At 41.9% G+C, this 19782-nt stretch overlaps 1 protein-coding gene across 3 annotated transcripts in view; it reads left to right on the top strand.

The window, feature by feature from the left end:
• sptb (spectrin, beta, erythrocytic) overlaps nucleotides 1–19782 on the top strand; it is a 42079-nt gene that overhangs the window by 12190 nt on the left and 10107 nt on the right. For 2 of the 3 annotated variants that reach the window (XM_079370043.1, XM_079370042.1), the window contains 23 exons: nucleotides 3593–3744; nucleotides 3854–4027; nucleotides 5010–5107; nucleotides 6303–6383; nucleotides 6475–6590; nucleotides 6727–6839; nucleotides 6924–7111; nucleotides 7623–7740; nucleotides 9214–9372; nucleotides 9689–9991; nucleotides 10073–10223; nucleotides 10942–11812; nucleotides 12091–12228; nucleotides 12781–13540; nucleotides 13764–13966; nucleotides 15530–15620; nucleotides 16032–16178; nucleotides 16739–17005; nucleotides 17284–17508; nucleotides 18052–18141; nucleotides 18540–18830; nucleotides 19089–19219; nucleotides 19476–19680. In XM_079370043.1, coding sequence (XP_079226169.1) covers nucleotides 3593–3744; nucleotides 3854–4027; nucleotides 5010–5107; nucleotides 6303–6383; nucleotides 6475–6590; nucleotides 6727–6839; nucleotides 6924–7111; nucleotides 7623–7740; nucleotides 9214–9372; nucleotides 9689–9991; nucleotides 10073–10223; nucleotides 10942–11812; nucleotides 12091–12228; nucleotides 12781–13540; nucleotides 13764–13966; nucleotides 15530–15620; nucleotides 16032–16178; nucleotides 16739–17005; nucleotides 17284–17508; nucleotides 18052–18141; nucleotides 18540–18830; nucleotides 19089–19219; nucleotides 19476–19680 — 5072 coding nt within the window. Of the gene's footprint in view, nucleotides 1–3592; nucleotides 3745–3853; nucleotides 4028–5009; nucleotides 5108–5612; nucleotides 5678–6302; nucleotides 6384–6474; nucleotides 6591–6726; nucleotides 6840–6923; nucleotides 7112–7622; nucleotides 7741–9213; nucleotides 9373–9688; nucleotides 9992–10072; nucleotides 10224–10941; nucleotides 11813–12090; nucleotides 12229–12780; nucleotides 13541–13763; nucleotides 13967–15529; nucleotides 15621–16031; nucleotides 16179–16738; nucleotides 17006–17283; nucleotides 17509–18051; nucleotides 18142–18539; nucleotides 18831–19088; nucleotides 19220–19475; nucleotides 19681–19782 lie in introns of those variants that run through there. The other variant, XM_079370044.1, reaches the window with a different exon arrangement.

Here is a 19782-nt window from a genome sequence, read left to right as displayed (position 1 = left end):
TGCAGTCCTTTGCACTCATAGTTTGCAGTCATATTTGAGTTCAGGAATAAACAGGGAAAACTGTAGCCGGGAGACTAAAGGGGATGTCACGAGTCGTCGGAGGGGACAGCAGAGAGGGAAAATGTCTCATCACCAGAGGCTGACCTGATAAACTTTAGAGATGTGTGTGTGTGCACATGTATGTTTTGCGTGTGAATATACAAGATGTCTGAGTGTGTGTTACTGCCGAGAGTTGAGGGTGCGTTCATGGTCCTTAAGTAGACTTGCATTATCCTTCTTTCATCCTTGCCCGACGTTATTCTAAAAAACCTGGACGGAGTGTTTCTATTCCAGCATATTTTTATTCAAAATATATTTTTTTATGTTTGTTTCCCAAAGTCTTGAAAACAAAGAAAATGCCCATCACCAGACCCCAACATGTTTATTCACAGTGTCCTAGATTTTCTTATTGAAAGTGAAAGTATTGATTATCAGATTGTTTTTATAGTGAGTAGTGAATCAATAAAGAACAACACTTGTTATTGGTGCATATTTAGGCTTACAAGTTAATAGAACTTAGTTGGCAGCTGCATTTGAGATCACTCCTGCAGCATGGATGTGCAATTACTTCGCAATGTCGCCATTATTCTCATTTGAGCATCTGAAGAAAACATAAAAAGTCTGACTTATTGCAATAAGCAGGAAACATTTTTAAAGTTATCAAGCAATTCTTTTTCACGCGGCATGCAAACATTGAACAATTGCATGGAAGCTTGGGTACAATGTGCATGCTCTTACATTATTTTGATGAAGTATTAGCTCCAGCAATATTTAGTTCTTTGACTGTTTGTGCCTGTATTTTAGAGATGGACAGTGGACTGAGTCGGGAGGGAGAGAAAAAGTGGGCAACAACATGCAGGACAGGAGCCACGGGTCGGATTTGAACCCTGGCCACCTGCTTGCAGGATTATAACCTCAGTACAGGAACAGGCAGGAACACTAACTGTGCCACCAATTCTCCAAGCAAGCTATCTTCCACCCTCATATTAGTATGTTCAGTTGAATTTAGAAGGGACATTTAGCATGCAAAACTTGAAGATCAGCAGAAAGACAAAAACTGTTATGGCAATGTTGAATAGAGTTATCGCACATTGCATATTTCATGTGCAGAACAGTGAAATCACAATGAGTTACTGACAGTTTGTTTTGACTAGAACATGTCCGGCTCAGTGCCTCAGAATTATTGTTCAGGTAGATTTTGGATATAATATATTCATACTCAATACAGATTCACAAACACACACCCACTCATACCTCCCCCCTGTTCCTATTCAAAGTATAGAACATTGGGTCATGCTGACATATGGTCCCATCAAAATTGGTTTTATTTTTGCTGCTGAGTGGGAGGCACATCTGCCGAGCATTGAGATGTGATTTTAGGTGTGAGAGTGTGAGCCCAGCAAGCTGTGTCACCATGTGGGCAGAGCGCTCTCTTCCAAAAAAAAAAAAAACCCTCTCCAAGTCTGACTCTCTGCATTTCTCAGACAGTAATTCCTGAGTTTTCCGGCAAAATTTCAGCCTGGGAATTTTGAGCATAAATACTGTATGCCTCCACTTCAACATGCAGAGACCTTGCCTGTGTTTACTTCTTTTGCCTAATGTGATGGTAATGTGCAGCACCAACTCTCTGACTGCTCTGCTGGGAGGAGGATGAGGAGGCATGGAAGCTTAGAGTTACGCTCTGTCTGTGGAGCTCAGTTTTGTGAAGGCGTTTGCAGCAGGCTTTTTTTTAATGAAAAGTCGTGAGAAATATTCGTAATCATGTGAAACCTGTTTTGTTTTTGTTTTTAAGAAAGGACTAATAATGACGTCTGCTTTATTGACTGTAAGAAAAATCTGTTAAGTTAAAAGATATCAGCATTGTTACATCTAGAGCAGTTTTTTTTTTACAATGTAAGCAGCTGAACATGTATTCACAGCTCTGCCCTCTGCTAATGAGCTGAAACAAATATGAAATGCAAATCTCCAAGTGCAGCCTAATGCATGTCTGGATATATTTGACCTAACTCTTGAAACTTAAAGAAGAAAATATGTCAAATATCTAATCACAGCTGAAGTTTCATCATCCAAGCCCTATGTATAAATAGCTTTTATTTGAATTTAATTCACTATAAGACAGCGTTACAACCGTCTGTTTAAAGTGTTTAAGACTCTGATCCATTCTCAAATGAAATGAGTTCTTCCTGCGTCCATGAAACACTTAATGTAGGCCAGTTTTTTTTCCCCCTTCAACTTGCTGACAAACAGACCAACAAAGACACGACCGCCTGGGCGAAGGTTAATATGTCGTCATTTGATTGGTGCAGATCTTTTAAACTCTGCTTCATTTGAATGTAACCCCATTTGACACCACTCTGACAAAGTGTCAGAGCGAGGCCGTCCTTTGCCGGCAGGGCAGCACACACGAGGTCGACCATGTCTTTGACTTAATGAAGTTTTAGTTATGGACATGGATGCCCTTGGCCAGAGTTCCTTTTTGAAGTTAGAGTTTATTTTATTAGAATCCCACATAGCTCTGTAAAAAGTAGGACGGTCCCCAATTGTTTTTCAATATCAGCCCAACGCGAACACGTCTTTCTACTCTCAGTAGCTTATCAAGGGAAACATTAATGTAAAATAAAGTTAAAACGATGAAGACATTTGAATGTGTAAAAACATTTCTGTTATGACTTTAGGTTTTTGAACAATGTTCAAACTGTTAATAAATGTACAATGCTTATTTTTATTCAGCGTTTTTCGACAGCAGAAACAATGCATGATACAACAGAACGTTGTGAAGGATAACACTTTCTTACGCTATCTTGTTTGAGAGCATGATGTCTGTCAGGTCACACAGGTCACACTTTTTCAAAAAAAAGGTGGTAATCAAAAAAATATATATTTTAATCCAAACAACACAATATTTCTTTTTTAGAAAGATACAACTTTGATCTGGCGTTTCCTTGAAGGGGTTCTGATGAGAAGTTTCTCTGTCAGTGTTTTGTGGTGTTATAACATGAAGGACTCTTAGAGGGGATCTGCTGCTGCATGAAGCTTCAGACAGGAGTGAGAGAGCCGCCCATCACACAACTGTTTTTAAATCAGTGGAGCCAAAGAAACCTTTTGGATTGTGTGTTTGTTGTGGTCAATTGCGCAGATAAATTGCACTGAGGATTGAAGCTACTGTGATGATTCTTTTTGTGTTGATTTTTGCGAACACCCAAAATCAATCTCTTTGCTGATCCTGTTCTGTTTATGCTCAAGTGGGATTTTCTGACAAACAAAGTCCTTCGGCCTTTTTTAAATGTCAAACATTTCTCCCAGCTTGAATATTATTATTCTACTGAAAATGTAAACAAAGGCTCCAAAAGCTTTTCAACTTCATGTGACACTAACCTGGTGGCAGCAGTAGTAGATGTTAAATGTCTGTTATGACATCAGTCAGTCATCGTTTTGATTCTCTTTCTTGCTTTTGTAGGTCATAAAGAGGCTTCAGCAGTGCTATTCTGTAGCTGTGAGGTTAATTAATCACTCAAGGAGCTCATGTTCTGTTTTTAATTTGTGGCTCCATCAGATGAGCGTGAGGCGGTTCAGAAGAAGACCTTCACTAAATGGGTCAACTCGATCCTGTCCCGGGTCGGCTGCCGCATCTCCGACCTCTACCTGGACCTGCGAGACGGACGCATGCTCATCAAACTGCTGGAGGTGCTCTCTGGTGAACGGCTGGTGAGAAGCTACCTCGTCATCACTTCCTTTTTTACTCTATTTTTCTTCTCTTTGTAGTCTGGCATTTATAATTCTCCCTCTCTATGTTCCGTTTCATTTCTGCCTTCAGCCTAAACCCACCAAGGGTCGAATGCGTATCCACTGTTTGGAGAATGTGGACAAGGCACTGCAGTTCCTCAAAGAGCAGAGAGTCCACCTGGAGAACATGGGCTCCCACGATATCGTCGATGGCAACCATCGCCTCATTCTCGGCCTCATCTGGACCATCATCCTTCGCTTCCAGGTAAACTTTTCTACACTGAAATTATTTTTTACCTTGACAGGTGGATTTTTGTGGAGACATTTTCAAAGCAAGAAGTTGTGTTAAAATGACTTTGATGTTTGGAGCCAGAACATATTATAACTCCGGTTAACATACAGTACAAAAAACACAGCCTAGCGTGTTTGCTAGAGAGTGTGTGATTGTAAAGGAAAGAGTCTGAATTGGGTGTATATGCATGTAGCTGTACAATACAATTTCAGCTCCCAGCCTCGAGATGTGTTTTTCCTGGTTCCTTTTTCCTCAAACATCATGCCTTCAGGTTCCAGCCGTTGTTATCTGCTGTTAGAAGCACATCCAAAAACATCAGAACATGTCTGTTTGACTCTTTTATCTTCTTGGAGGGGGCATATATTTATTTTTAATTTGACAGCAACACTGTTATTTTTAGAAACAGAAGTTCAAACAATATGACTTCCTGCATTATTCAGCTTTGTATTTTTTTTTTCTAAGAGAAGAAGAAGAAAGTGAACAGATTGGAGTGAACTTGGTCCTGTCTGTATCTTTTCAGTCTGCATGAACCAATGAGAACCAAAGCTGGCTAAATTTAGCTGTCTCTCAGGACCTGTCTCTCAGATCACATCCTTGCTCTAATTACTGGCCCACAGTGTGAGAAAATAAGAACCTCAATAATTACCCCTCTGCTCCTATCAATTCCTCCCTTGGTTAAGAGAATCTAGACGGCTAATAATATTGATGATAAACCACTTGAGATTATTTTTGTTTTGCAACAAAAAGAAACTCCTGGTATTTCAGTGTGCTGTAATAAGTGATGTATTGTAAAGGGTTATTTGTGCCACTTTGTCAAAATGTTCCCAATTAGCTACATGTTACTACCATGTTCTTTCCTCTCTGTTGTAAATGATTCTTCTTTGATTGCAAACCAGGCAGTAATTAGTTAAGTTTCATTATTTATAATCCAGCTGTGCTTGTTGTTCTGCATCAGATCCAGGACATTATTGTGGAAACGGGCCAGGCAGACCAGAAGGAGACACGCTCAGCCAAGGACGCTCTACTTCTGTGGTGTCAGATGAAAACTGCGGGGTAAGTGGGATGTGTGACCCTTATCCTCACCAGTCTGTTGTTAATATGCTCGGGAATTAGTTTCAATATGTCGTCCTTTGTGCTGCTTTAAATCTATAGTGATAAAAAAGTGTATATTTTTTTGATTGTCTGTAAGAATTCTTATTTTAATAATTACTTTGAATATTTAAATTGACCTGGTATACTTATTGCTTTTATGAGTTTTTAAAAATCATATCTTTAAGTTTTCTGCTCTATGAATATGACTGACTGTTATGAATATATATAGGAATTACTGTTTTTGTAATTCACGTTTTTATGGTTAAAACAGGCTTCCAAAACAGTGACAACAATTGTTTTAATTTTTACAATGTAATATAATGGTAGTTGGTAAATGGACTTGAGTTTATGTAGTGCTTGTCACAGTGTAAAATAACTAATCCCAATCAAACGCTGCCATCGAGGCAGCGGGAGCAATTCGAGGTGTCGAGGTTAAGGACACATCGGACATGTTGCAAGCTTCGGGTTGAGAAACGAGTACTTTACCAACTGAGCCGCCCCAATGAAAAGAACAGAAAAGTGCCACAATGTGTATGGATAGTAGAACCCTGTTTGTTTCAATTTTCATCATGAAGTATTGTACAGCAATGTTTGCAGAATATGAAAACCACAGTTAAGGTTCTATATGTAGTCTAAAGATCTGTATGACTGAAAAATTTGAAAACTCTTAGAATGTCTTCTAAGCTAGTAATAGCAAGGCTTGCTGTGCCTAGCTAAGATGATATAGTGTTCATTTAGCTTTAGTCTACTCTAAAGGGACTCAGCTAATCTAAATCTAACATAATCCATATAGAAGCAGCTCTTTTTTGTTCAATTTATTTTTTTAAATAAACCAAGTATAAAAGTATTTTAGGTCTGCTGCTTTCTGTGTTGCTCTTTGCTACTTTAGCTAACTGGTTGCTAGCTCTCCTGTGTTGGACAGATTAGTTGGGTTCGTTGCAACGAGGACTAGCCTCTATATATGGAGGTGGCTTGGTGCCTCACATACGATGAAGTTTTGAACCAATCACCAAGTGTTATCAATTTCATCTGCTCAGATCTGGACCAACAGAATAACTACATGAGCTGAACAGATCTTTGACTGGTTTAAAAAAGGCGCCTCTGACTGATGTCCCTTGTATTCGATACATGACGTCTTTTGGTTGATGTTTTGCAGGTATCCCAATGTGAACATCAGAAACTTCACCACCAGCTGGAAAGATGGCATGGCCTTCAATGCTCTCATACACAAGCACAGGTAAGTAGAGATACACACTTAACTCCACACTCTCCAGCTTCAGTCTCCTCCATTTATCTCATGGTCTCATCTCTCCATCTTTCTCTTTCAGGCCAGACTTGGTGGACTACAGCACTCTGAGGAAGTCCAACCCAACACACAACCTCCAGAACGCCTTTAACGTAGCAGAGCAGAAGCTTGGTGTGACCAAACTGTTAGACCCCGAAGGTAAGTGACTGAGAGAGGCTGTTTTTTGAAATCTAAATGTCTTTTAGTCTGGTTGAAAAACAAAAAACAAAACAAAAAACTGTATTATAAAGTATTTTGTGTGACAGTGACTAACTGACCGGCTGCTTTTTTACAGATGTGTTCACAGAGAACCCAGATGAGAAGTCAATCATCACATATGTCGTTGCATTTTACCACTACTTCTCAAAGATGAAGCAGCTCGCTGTGGAGGGCAAAAGAGTTGGAAAAGTAGGATGGAAACTCATTTGCAAGTAAACGTGTGTTTAGTTTATTCAACCTTCTTCCCTAATTGTCTTTGCCCTTCCACTTCAGGTTCTGGATCAGGCCATTGAGACCGAGAAGATGATCGATAAGTATGAGACGCTGGCGTCAGATCTGCTGACGTGGATCGAGCAGACAATCATCGTGCTGAACAATCGGAAACTGGCAAACTCTCTGAGCGGAGTTCAGCAGCAGCTTCAGGCCTTCAACACGTACCGCACTGTAGAGAAGCCGCCCAAGTGAGTGAAAGCAAAGCCGCCCTCTTTTTACATTCCACTTGAACTCAAACTTAAAATGATTTATGTTTAGAAACCTTCATGAAATATCAAGGTTGCAACAAACCGAAAAGTGGAAAAAATGTAATACATGATGAATTTTCATAGCACCTTTGGAGAAATTTGACTTTTTAAAAAGAACCTCTTACTCCAAGGCATTTATATTGATTTTTGACCATAGTGATTTTTAGATTTAGAAGTCATACAAAGGAAGATTGCTTTAATGGGATTGGAAACACATTGCATAAATGTTTTGTGTGGGAAAAAGGAACTTTTGGTATGTGTACCTGGAGGTTGATGTGGTGTAAACTTTAGTGAGGGTGTAACAAACAGCTGTACAAGAAGAACTATTATTGGACATTTGAGGATTTTTTTAATCCTGTAAAGGTGTGTTTAAATGTATGCACTGGGTGGTCTTTACTGCAGGACAGCTTGCCTGCACTATTTTCTGTGACTTACATTCGTCTTCTTTCAGGTTCCAGGAGAAGGGAAACCTCGAGGTGCTGCTGTTCACCATCCAGAGTCGAATGAGGGCAAACAACCAGAGGGTCTACACGCCCAAAGAGGGAGCCTTGGTCGCAGATATCAACAGGGTAAGAACAAAAACGGTGTATTTTCATTATTTTCTTCATTTTTAGACCAAATACTCGATAAATTGGCAAATATCTTTGTTGGTTAAATACTGGAAATAAAACCAAAAAGCCAAATGAAAATGATAACATTTTTAAGATAAGGCCGCCAGATAACTATTTTTAATTTGACCTACAGTCCAAACTAAAAGATGATGATTGTGATGATAACTCAACGTGTACTCAACTTGTTTACAAAGTGCTGTATGAGACAAAGCAGTGGCAGAACCCAGAAAAAAAACAAAAAACGAGTAAACATTTAATTGTCGGGCCAAACAGAGAAGAGTCGACAACATTCACAGAAAGCCAGGAACAAATCCATCAGGTCAATGAGAAAAGATGCAACTGAATGGAATAAAAGCGATTCTGCTGGCAGATCTTGGAGGCATATTAAAGCGATAAAGTACAAATTAGAGAAAGAAATGAAAGAAGATATTTTATTATCAGATAACGACGCAGAAAAGCAAACCCTCCTCACAACTGAGAAGCTAGAACAAGAGAAAGTTGAACATTTTTTCTTTAAAATGTTAATTAAGAAAGGAACTGATTGTTGATCAATGCAGCTGTGTTTTTATAAGGAAATGTTTGTCTTTTCTTTGATTTTTTTTTCTTCTCAAAAAGCAGGACTTTTTGACCAGCATGCAAACATCTGGTCTGAAGCTCCAGCTTTCAGCTCAATTAGATTTACAAAATCCATTCATGTAGCCGAGCACAGTCGTGAGGACACAATCAAAGTGAAAATGAATTGAATTATACTGGTAATGCCGTAGTTACATTCAGTAAGCTGTACAATAAAAGCCTTGTCTTGAGGGACATAAAGCTGTGCCAGCGCTTCAAAGAATAAATCTGTGTCTCAGAAGAAACAATATAACAGTACAACCACAACAGTGGTTTTCTGTCACATGTCCCTCTATGTAACTGATACAAAGTATTGATTTTTTTAATTGGGACATTGATCAAATTTGAGTGTGCAACAAAGTTGATAATCCTGTAACCATTCAAGTCATAAGCAGCTCTATCTGTATTATGTGATGTATAACAAAAACACGTTCCCTACAGTGTTTTTTGACTTTGCGCTTAAATCTTCAGCGATGGTTCTGTAGTTGAGCTTCACCTCAATTTTCTATGTCGACAACCTAGAGCAGAAGAGGTCAAAAGGCTCCAGCGACACGTTTAGTAAGACGATCAACTTTATTCACAATTTAGACCGACACGTTTCGGCTCGTGGCCTTCATCGGGGTCATCGTGATTTCATTTGCATTTTGACCTCTTCTTAGCCTTTCCCGCTTCATGCACCTTGTCCGTTGGTGAAGCTTGTGCCAGAAAATCCTCTGCGTCGACAACCTCGAGCGGAGAACTTGTTCATTTGAACTAAATCACAAGTATCACGCTGCAATCATCAAACCCTTTACGATCCACCTCCTCGTCTCTGTGCAGGCCTGGGAGCGTCTGGAGAGGGCGGAGCACGAGCGGGAGCGCGTCTTGAGGGACGAGCTGATCAGACAGGAGAAGCTTGAGCAGATGGCGAGAAGATTCGACAGGAAGGCCGCCATGAGGGAGACGTGGCTCCTGGAGAACCAGAGACTCGTGGCTCAGGTAAAAATAAAAACAAAGAACATCAGAGACAAACATTGATTTGCTGTTTTTTAACTGATAAACATTTTACTCGCAGTCTGCCAAAAATGTAAACAAAGGCGCTCTCATCTGTGCACTTAAAATTGTTTTATCCCTCGGTGACAGTAGAAGCAGTTCCAGACATCGAGAAGGATTTACCAACATGAATTACATAATCAATCTTTATGCTGTTAGTCTGCAGAGGCATTAGTATTTATTTTAGATTTTTTAAAACCAGGTAAAAACTCTTAAACTCTTAAAAAAACCTGCCTGTCCTTGTGGTTATCTTTTTCCTCAGGATAACTTTGGTTACGACCTGTCAGCCGTGGAAGCAGCAAAGAAGAAGCACGACGCCATCGAGACGGACATTGCGGCGTACGAGGAACGTGTTCGGGCCTTGGTGGCCATCTCGAAGGAGTTGGAGTCTGAGCGATACCATGACGCCAAACGTATCGATGTGAGGAAAGACAACGTCCTGCGCCTGTGGGATTATTTGCAGGAGCTGCTGAAGGCCCGTAGGGGGCGACTGGATAAGAACCTGACCCTGCAGAGGATCTTCCAGGAGATGTTGTACATCATCAGCTGGATGGATGACATGAAGGTACAGCACAGGAAGCCGTATTCATAAACCAATCACATATATGACACTTAACTGATCCCATGTTGCCATCTCTCTGTTCAGGCGCGGCTCTTGTCTCCTGACTTTGGCAAACACTTGCTGGAAGTGGAAGATTTGCTCCAGAAACACGCTCTGTTAGAGAACGACATCAGTCTGCAGGCAGAGAGAGTTCAGAACGCCAGTGCAGCTGCTCTCAAGTTTGCCAATGGAGATAGTAAGTGCTTATCACGCCCCTTGCTCTTTTGTATTATTTACAATGATTACAGTAAATGGATGCAGGCTACGAACCTCAACAAGAGCCAGATATGAAACCACATTTTGAGCATCCACGGGCTGTTGATAACTCTCCAAAAACAATCAGAGGTGTCATCAAATGCTTCACCTGCTTTGGTTTAAATATACTAGGAACACATCATTTCAACCAAGAAGAAAAGATCCCAAAAACTTTTCGCTGGACCTTTCCTCATATGAAGGTTTGATTGTTGTATTGACTCTGGAATGAAAATGCTCAACCAAAAAACAGATTGTGAATTTGATTGTGGATTGCTGAAAAGGCTGATAAATATGATTTATTACCCAATTTGGATAGAATAATTTACACTTTGTCAAAACAATTAATACTGTGCGTGGATGTTTACACCTTCTCTCATAATGTTTAACTAAGAGAGGTAAAATTAGGATTTTCTTTAACTTTGAAGAAGTACATAAAGGACTTTTCTGTTCTGTAAAGCGCAAAAGAAATATTTTAAGCTCTTTAATCTGTGTGAAGTTTGTCTTCCCCATGATTGCATAGTTATCTATCATTTCTATTTTTTTTCTTTACACAGTTTAAATTAAAAGTCAACAACAACCTTCAACCCTGTCAAGCAAAAACAGAAAGTGAAAAGACTAATCGTGGGTAACATATGTGTTGTGCTTCATTTCCCCCAAAGCCTACAAGCCATGTGACCCTCAGGTGATCCGCGACAGGGTCCAGCATCTTGACTTGTGCTACCAGGAGCTCTGTGCCCTGGCAGCCGAGCGAAGAGCTCGACTGGAGCAGTCCCGCCGCTTCTGGTACTTCCTGTGGGAGGTGGCAGAGCTGGAGAGCTGGATCAGAGAGAAGGAGCACATTTTCTTCTCTCTGGATTATGGCAAAGACCTGACAAGCGTGCTGGTGCTCCAGAGCAAACACAGCGCCTTCGAGGACGAGCTCGGGGCCCGCCGTTCCAACCTAGAACAGGTCTTAGCTGAAGGAGAGAAGATGATCAGCGCCAAGCACTTTGGCTCGCCGAAGGTTCAAGAGCGCATGAACGACACCAGGAGGCAGTGGCAGCAGCTGGAGGAGCTGGCTGCGTTTAGGAAACAGAACCTCCAGGACACGCAGAGGTTCTTCCAGTTTCAGGGAGATGCTGATGAGCTTAAGGCCTGGCTGCTCGATGCAAAGAGGCAGATGAGCAGCGACGACGTAGGCAATGACGAGTACACCACCCAGCGGCTACTGAAGAAGCACAACAGTCTGAAAAATGAGACGATCAAGAACGGAGCCACGATCGATGCTTTATCCAAACAGGCCAACGCTCTGCCAGAAGAGCTGCAGAACACCCCTGACATCCAGAGACGCCTGAAAGACATCAAAGACCTGTACATGGAGCTCATGTCTCTGGCTGACCTGAGACAGAAGAAGCTGGAGGACACCATGGCTCTGTACACCATTTTCAGTGAGACGGACGCCTGTGAGCTCTGGATGGGCCAGAAGGAGACGTGGTTGGTGGGTTTAGATGTGCCTGAGAAGCTGGAGGACCTGGAAGTAGTACAGAATAGGTACAAAGAACAAAACATGCAGAATTATCTTTGTAACTTAGCCTCGATTTGTGCTGCTGCGAGATATTTTGACTATTTTGACTTTTTTTTTACTGTGACTTTTTCTTAACCTGGTTAAATAAAGGCTAAATGAAATAAAACATACAATACGTAATCTTGAACTCTTGGAAGCAGAATCTCTACAGAAGCAATGTTCAAAAGCCAAACAATAGTTTTCTATTTGTTACTTATCATTGACATTGTTCCATAAAGACTAAGACATCTTTTCTTGTTTGTAGGTTGAGTATACTCGCTCAAGATATGGCAAATGTTCAGTCGAGAGTGGATGACGTCAACAAAGCGGTCAAACAGCTGGAGGACAGCAGACACCCTCGCACCAAGGAGGTCAAAGAATGTCAGACACGGCTGAATAAAAGGTGCTTTCATTGTGTTTCATTTATTCAGTGCAGGTCTTATGTTTATTTGTCCCACTTTTCTGATACATAATTCAGAGTTGCACCTTAAAGTAAAAGTTAAAAAGAAGCCAATTGTTCCACGTTTTCACTCAGGCATTTCAAAAGTTTGGGTATTTAACAGGTCTATAATTGGAATTATGGAAATTTGGAAAATGGAGTAAATGTTCAGTTGGTTGAACTTCCAATTATTTCCAGTTAATTACAATCAAGCTGTTTGAGTCAGTGCAAGGCAGGTCATTTGGACATGCAGAAATGGGAAATTTGTCCACAGGGATGCATAATAATAACAACTGAGTTAGAAATTAACCCGATATAATTGAGTCTCCAGTAAATGAAGCCGTTCTTCCAGGGGATTTGTTTCTTACTGTATGATTAGCATGAAATTATACAGTTATCTGGAGAAACGTCTGGATTTATTGGGAATTTTTGGGATATAAAAATGTTACCAAAGTTTCAAAACATATCCTGAGAGAACATCAAAGTGATTCTATTAAATGAATTGTCCTCTTTTAGGTGGGAGGCCTTCAAGGCCATGGTTGAGGAAAAGAAGAGGAAAGTGGATTCTGCTGTCAGTCTGCACAACTACGGGCTGGACTGTGACGAAACAGAAGCCTGGATCAGAGACAAAACACGGGTGATAGAGTCCACACAAGACCTGGGCAATGACCTGGCAGCCGTCATGACCATCCAGAGAAAACTGTTTGGCATGGAGAGAGATTTGGCAGCCATTGACACCAAGCTCACCTTCCTGAGGAATGAGGCAGACCAGCTGGCGCAGGACCATCCAGAGAACGCAGACGACATCTTGGCCCGTAGGAAAGCCCTGGACGCAGCCTGGGACACTCTCAGGAAGACCCTCAAAGACAGAGAAGACTCTTTGGGCGAGGTGAGCAAGTTACAGACCTTCCTGCAAGACATGGATGACTTCCAGTCCTGGCTTTTCAAGACCCAGAAGGCTGTGGCATCAGAGGAAATGCCTGCAACGCTGCCGGAGGCCGAGGAGCAGCTCAGCCTTCACGACGCTGTGCGGGAAGACATTGCCAATCACGAGGAGGACTACCACCGTGTACGGGACACTGGTGCTCAGGTCACACGGGGTCAGGAGGATGATCCTCAGTACCAGCAGCTGGAGCAGAGGCTGAAGGGGTTGGACCGCGGGTGGTATGAACTGCAGAAGATGTGGGACAGCCGAAAAACCTTCCTGGACCAGGGTCTGGGCTTCCAGCAGTTCATGAGGGACAGCAAGGCCGTGAACGCAATCCTCAACAATCAGGTACAGTTGTGAATGTGTGTTTAGACTACGGACTTTAAGTCGACCCTCCTTCGAGTTAGGGTTAGCTTTAAATGATGGGGTTAGAGGTGCTGCAGGTATTTAAAAGAATGTGCTTGGAAGAATGCAGCGCGGTCAGTTTCCACACCGCATGTTTGTCTTGTAGTGTCGTCAGCTGGTGGTGTGTCTTCAGGTCTTTGTTAATCTTCTCCCGTCTTCGTGGCAGGAGTACACCCTGGCCCACGTAGACAAGCCCGACACCTTGGCTGGGGCAGAGAAAGCTTTGAAGAAGCATGAGGACTTTGTGAGCACGATGGAGGCCAACGAGGACAAAATTGACGGCGCTCTGCAGGGCGGACAACGACTGGTGGACAGCAACAACCTGTACTCCGGGAAGGTTCAAGAGAAAATGGACTCGACGAGCGACAGGTCAGTCGTTACGATAAAAAAAAAAAAAAATCCATAAAGCATCATCAAAATTGCTATTGATGGTTTGTGGTATTAAAGAGCAGATTTCTACTCAATAGATTCTCTTTGATATTACTTCCCACGCATGATTAATCAAATGAATGATCATCGTGTTGGAATATTAAATCAGAATACAAAATGACCAAACATCTGTTCTGTTCTTATAAAAAAGATTTTTTTTTTTAATGATGTTGTTTTTCTCTAAAGTTCTCCCATCTGTTTTTACATCTAACGTATTTCATTCAGTCACATTGGGATTCATAGAAGGAAAGTTGCCGACAGATACAGAAGATCAATAATAAACAATCTGCTGCTGGTTTACAAAGAATCAGAGAATCAGAGAAAATAAGGACAATTAAGGCACGATATAAAGACTTTTGAAAGTTATTGCAAAGGAAAATAAATCCCTGTCAGTTTTATTTTGCGCTCACTGGACAATCAGACAATAAAACAAAACAAGATTACAGATACAACATTAACGGCTGCTCTGTGAGGCTGCGCTCACGATGTCGGACACGTCGGAAAAAGGAGTTTCCAAGATGTAAAATGCACACGAACATCTGCTCAATTCGGAAACAACAACTCGGAAAAGAATTAGGTGCCAGACTTTCCGACTTGCTGTCTGCATCGTCATCGCGTTAATGTTGACACACGTTTTATTCATTCACTTGATTCATAGTTAAACTTCCTGTGAGGAACTTTTTTTGTTTTTGTTTGTCTTACCTCTTTAGTGATTTTCTCCTGAACATGTGTTTCATTCAGGAGAGATTTGAGTAAGCGTTTACACTTATTTGTTTGGAAAAAGATCAATGTGCAATGAGAGAGGTTTTCAAATTTGACTGTAGCAGGATGATTCAGTTGATCACTAGAGCAGGGAGACGGAGGAGGAGGTCGAGGGGGAGGGGCTTAAGTGAGTGAAGAATGAGTGATTGAAATGTTCAGTGACATTTTGCACATTTATACCAAACATGTCTCATGTTTCTGACTTCTGCTTCTGAACTGCAGTCATATATATATATATAGACTCAAAACTACCTTAAAGAACCTCTCTATTATTTCTTTGGAGCCCATATTTTCACCTCGAGCTGATAAACACTTCAGGGGGCCCCTTTCTGATACAGGATAATAGATTCTCTCATTCTGCTCTCAGTTTGCACAACCTCTGCGCTGAAACAGCTTTCCTATCACTGTATCTTTAATGTCAACAAGAAGCAATAGAGAGAGGGCCGGGGAGCTTTTCCCGTTAACTCCCACAATTCAGCTTGCTAGACAGGCGGCGCAATAATGGATATTGATCTTAAAGTAAGAGCTATTCTTCACGGTGCAGCAGAGAAAACAGATGACTGTTTTAGGTTACTGTGTCAGGTTTCTGTTCTGCGTGGAGGAGGACTGATTCACTCCCTCTTGGTTGTTCAGTGATGCATCCTCTTCTGTCACGCGTGGAGGTGTTGAATGAAAAGATGGAGGGAGATTTACTCCGAGTGTGACTCCTGGATTTTTTTTATTTACTTTTTTGACCTACAGGCATAACAAGAATAAAAGAAGAGCCCAGGAGGTGTCAGAGAAGCTGAGAGACAACTACGACCTGCAGCACTTCCTGCAAAATGCTCAGGATGTGAGTTCACCGCCAGTTCACTATTCATGTAATCATGAAGTAACACCAATTAATATGTTGAGCATTTGTTGAATTATTCCCGAACCGAGACCTGACATCATTTTTTTTCCTTGTCTTGATTATTGTAGTCACTTTTGATAAACACACTGGACTGTGTTCATTACTACACAAATCTACTTGATGATGCTCTCATGGACTTAATGTATGTCTTCCTTATTTAGAAGAGGGCTCCAATTAGGCTAAGTAGTAATTGATCTGTTCAAAGATTAAGAGATAAATCCTGCTCAAATGAAGTCACCTCTCCAAAAATGTAAAATGCCGTCCTGCCCAAGCAGAATATAATCATCCTTTTTTTTCTTTTCATTTGAATCTTTTTTAATGGCTAATGTTGTCGTCCTCTCCCTGCCTCAGCTCAATCTGTGGATCAACGAGAAGATGCTGACGGCTCAGGACACGTCGTACGACGAGGCCAGGAACCTGCACAGCAAATGGCTGAAACATCAGGCCTTCATGGCGGAGCTGGCTGCCAACAGGGACTGGCTCAACAAACTGGACCAGGTCTGTGATGTCGTGTGGCTGTTTAATATCAGAGAGAGGACTGTCTGTAGCACAATAGCAGGGCTCCATATGTTAGGCTTTCACACTGCAATGCATCATCGTTCTGAGTTGGCGGCCTATCGAAGCAGCATGTTTACGCCAGCGCTGCACTCATTCTTTAAGATCCACCTCCAGACTCCGGATTTAAAACATTTTTCTTATAGTTTCTCAATAAAAACTTTGTTTTGTGCTGCAGTTAACATTTTAGACCGTTCCAAACGTGAGTTGTCTGAACTGATTTCTTGCAAACTTAGAGCCATGACGAGGAAGCTTTCCTTCGGTCTTTAGATCTCTGTAAGGAAACATTTAAAGCATCTTTAGCTTCCATAATGAAGCCTTTACTGTTTGAAACTCATTCGTCATTAGATCACACAAAAGTAGGCAGGTCTTAGTGCGCGATCCTTAGAAATTGTCACATTGAACAAACTATCCTTTTTTCTTCTTCACACCTTCTATCAGCCTGAGGTGAAGCCGTTTTTTGTTAGAAATTAACGTGGTGGTTTGTGTCTTTGTGGATACAGGAGGGCCAGGAGCTCATGGAGTCCAAACCTGAGTTTGAGCCCATCGTAAAGGAGCGTCTGGCCAAACTCCACGAGCTCTGGGACAAACTGGAGTCTACGACCCAGGAGAAAGCCCGGCTACTGTTCGATGCTAACCGCTCTGAACTCTTCGACCAGAGCCTGGCTGATATGAAGAAGTGGCTGGGAGGGCTGCAGCAGCAGCTACAGAGCGGGGACGAGGAAGTGAAAGATCTGACTAATGCCAACATCCTGCTCAAGAAGCATCAGGTCCGCATCTTTAGAGTCGCTGCCATGTCTGTCATTTCTGTGCTTCATTTTTGAAGTCTGTGAACCTTTGTGTTTGTTTGCTTTTGGCATCTGAACACATCAACCAACATGTGTGCAAGAAAAGTTTTGTTTCTCTTTGTTGAATTGATAAAACTTGTATAAGCTAAGTTTTTGTGAACAGCAGTACACACTAACTTTTTGTGAGATTCCCCAGCACTATATCCTGATTAGGCTTTTGAAAGGTGATAAATCTTTTCTCTAATTGTCTCCTGTGCCAGATGACAGAGAACCAGGTGCGTGACCGCGCGCGGGAGCTGGAGGAGCTCCAGGAGGCCGTCAGCAAGCACGGCGGAGGCAGGGAGGACCAGCCAGAGCTGGAGGCCGAGCAGCAGGCCCTGCAGGGAGACTTCCAGCAGCTCCTCACACCTCTGGCCCAGCGCAGGGGCAAGCTGGAGGCCGCCAAGGCTGTCCATCAGTTCTACAGAGACCTGGCTGACGAGCTCGTGAGCATGGACACAACTGCACTGCACATTCAAATGACTCAACTCCTACAAAAGTCATACAAGCATAAAATGAAATGAAAGTTGGGTGATTCAGGATGAGCGTGTGATACCATCTTTTAGGACTTACAGTGAAAATATATTCAGGCCTGAAGTTCAGAAGGCTTTTTTATCCCCATTGACAACTTTCTTATTTGAATATTAAGTTTTCAATTATACTGTGTGTACTTGTTATGCAGGGTAGTCAAACCCCCCACTCTCTCTATATGAAACTGACCCTCCAGGTGAATCTGTGTAAAAAGCTTTAATCCTTTATTGCTCCACTGTCTAAATCCACTTACATGAGGTGGAGGAGAAAGCTTATAGAGGGATTTTTACTGTTTGTGATACCGGAGACATTTTTTTAATGGAGTAAAAATGCAAAATGAAAAAGAAGCTCCTAATCTTTTTTTTTCTTTTTTTTTTATTCTCTGTGTATGTCTGAAATGTGTTGAGCTGTTTCTCAAAAGATGTGAGAATAACTCTTCCTCTTCTTTTCTCTGTCAGCTCTGGATCGAGGAGAGGATGCCTCTGGCAATGTCACAAGAGCACGGCCACAATCTTCAGACCGTGCAAATGCTGCAGAAGAAGAACCAGGTAAGGGATTTTGATTCTGTTTGAAGAAAAAAAAAAAAAAAAGTTTTTAACTTTTTAAGCTCAATTCATCTGATATTATTTTCTCAATTATCCCTATTGAAAATATTATAATAATAATATAATACAATTAATAATAATATTATAAAGAAAAAGGGACTTTTTTGCCACGTTTGTTTAAAAAAAAGAAGAAAGATATCTGAATCGTAAGTACAATTATTGAAATTACAGAACAGTGGGCAAACAATTTTTCAGATCTTACAAGACACTTATTCCAAAAGATTTAGTGCAACAATGTGTGAACTTCTTCTACGAATTGTAACTTTAGAACCACTCGGACACTAACATATTGTCTTCTTTGGTGTTGTTGTACGCTGACCGCCTGCCTCTCTTGACCCCAGACCCTGCAGAGGGAGATCGAGGGCCACCAGCCTCGCGTCGATGAGGTGCTGGCACGGGGGGAGAGGATGGCTGCAGCCGCCAGGGCGGAAGGCAGACCAGAGGCCGAGAGAATAGTGAAACAAACAAAAGATCTGGATGAGGCTTGGGCCCGGCTGCAGGATGAGATGGCTAAGCGCAGGGAGAGGCTGAGCGGCTCTAGCTTAGCCCAGCAGTACTACAACGACGCAGAAGAGGCCGAAGCATGGATCGGGGAGCAGGAGCTCTACATGATCGCTGATGAAAAGGCCAAGGTCAGGGAGGAGGCCGGGACCTTTGTATTCAAAACAAAAACAGACATATCATGTTGTGCTAATAACAACAGGAAATGCATGAACTACCATGAATATATAGTGAGGGTTCCCTCCAATTAAACTGAAATGCTTGTTTAGAAATAGCACCCTCTACTGCAAGCTCATTTGATGTCTCATGTCTCGTTTTTTTTTTTTTTTTTTTTAAATGTCTAATTTGTTTTCCTCTTTTCTCTTCCTCTTCCTCCTACTTCCCTCCAGGATGAGCAGAGTGCCATGCTGATGCTGAAGCGCCACACGATCCTGAAGCAGGCTGTGGACGACTACGCTGACTCCATTCAGAAGCTGGCTGACCGTGCCCAAAAACTCCTCTCTGAGGACCATCCTGACGGGTTTGTGTTTAAAACGTTTTATGTTAATGCAAAGAAAAATGTCGTCTGAACCCCTTGTTAGGATGCTAATTCACTCCTGTTGTCTCAGCCGCATGTGTTTTCACGTGATAAGAGACACAAGCACATAATGTGTGATCACTTCTGTGACATAATCACACGTCTCATCTCGTGCAAACCTAAATCCAATCTTTTTTTTTTTTTGCATTTTTCTCATTTTCTCTCGACTCCTTGCATCTCATTTCCTTTTTGTGTGCAGTGAGGAGATCATCAGGCGGCAGGGCCAAGTGGATAAGCAGTACGCAGGGCTGAAGGAGCTGGCTGAGGACCGCAGGAAGAAGCTGGACCACACCTTCCACCACTTCCTGCTGAGCCGAGAGGTGGAGGACCTGGAGCACTGGATCGCTGAGAAAGATGTGGTGGCCTCCTCTCAGGAGATGGGCCAGGACCTTGACCACGTCACGGTATGTCGCATGGACAAAGCAGACCTCTTATATTCTGCTTCCTCTTTTGTGTGAAGTGATCACAGAGCATCCGTTTTTAATGAACATTTATAAGCAACCACT

The sequence above is a fragment of the Symphodus melops genome (genome assembly GCF_947650265.1).
Source record: "Symphodus melops genome assembly, chromosome: 19".
NCBI lineage: Eukaryota > Metazoa > Chordata > Actinopteri > Labriformes > Labridae > Symphodus > Symphodus melops.
Note: the sequence above shows the minus strand (reverse complement) of the source record. Positions and strands in the feature narration are given on the sequence as shown.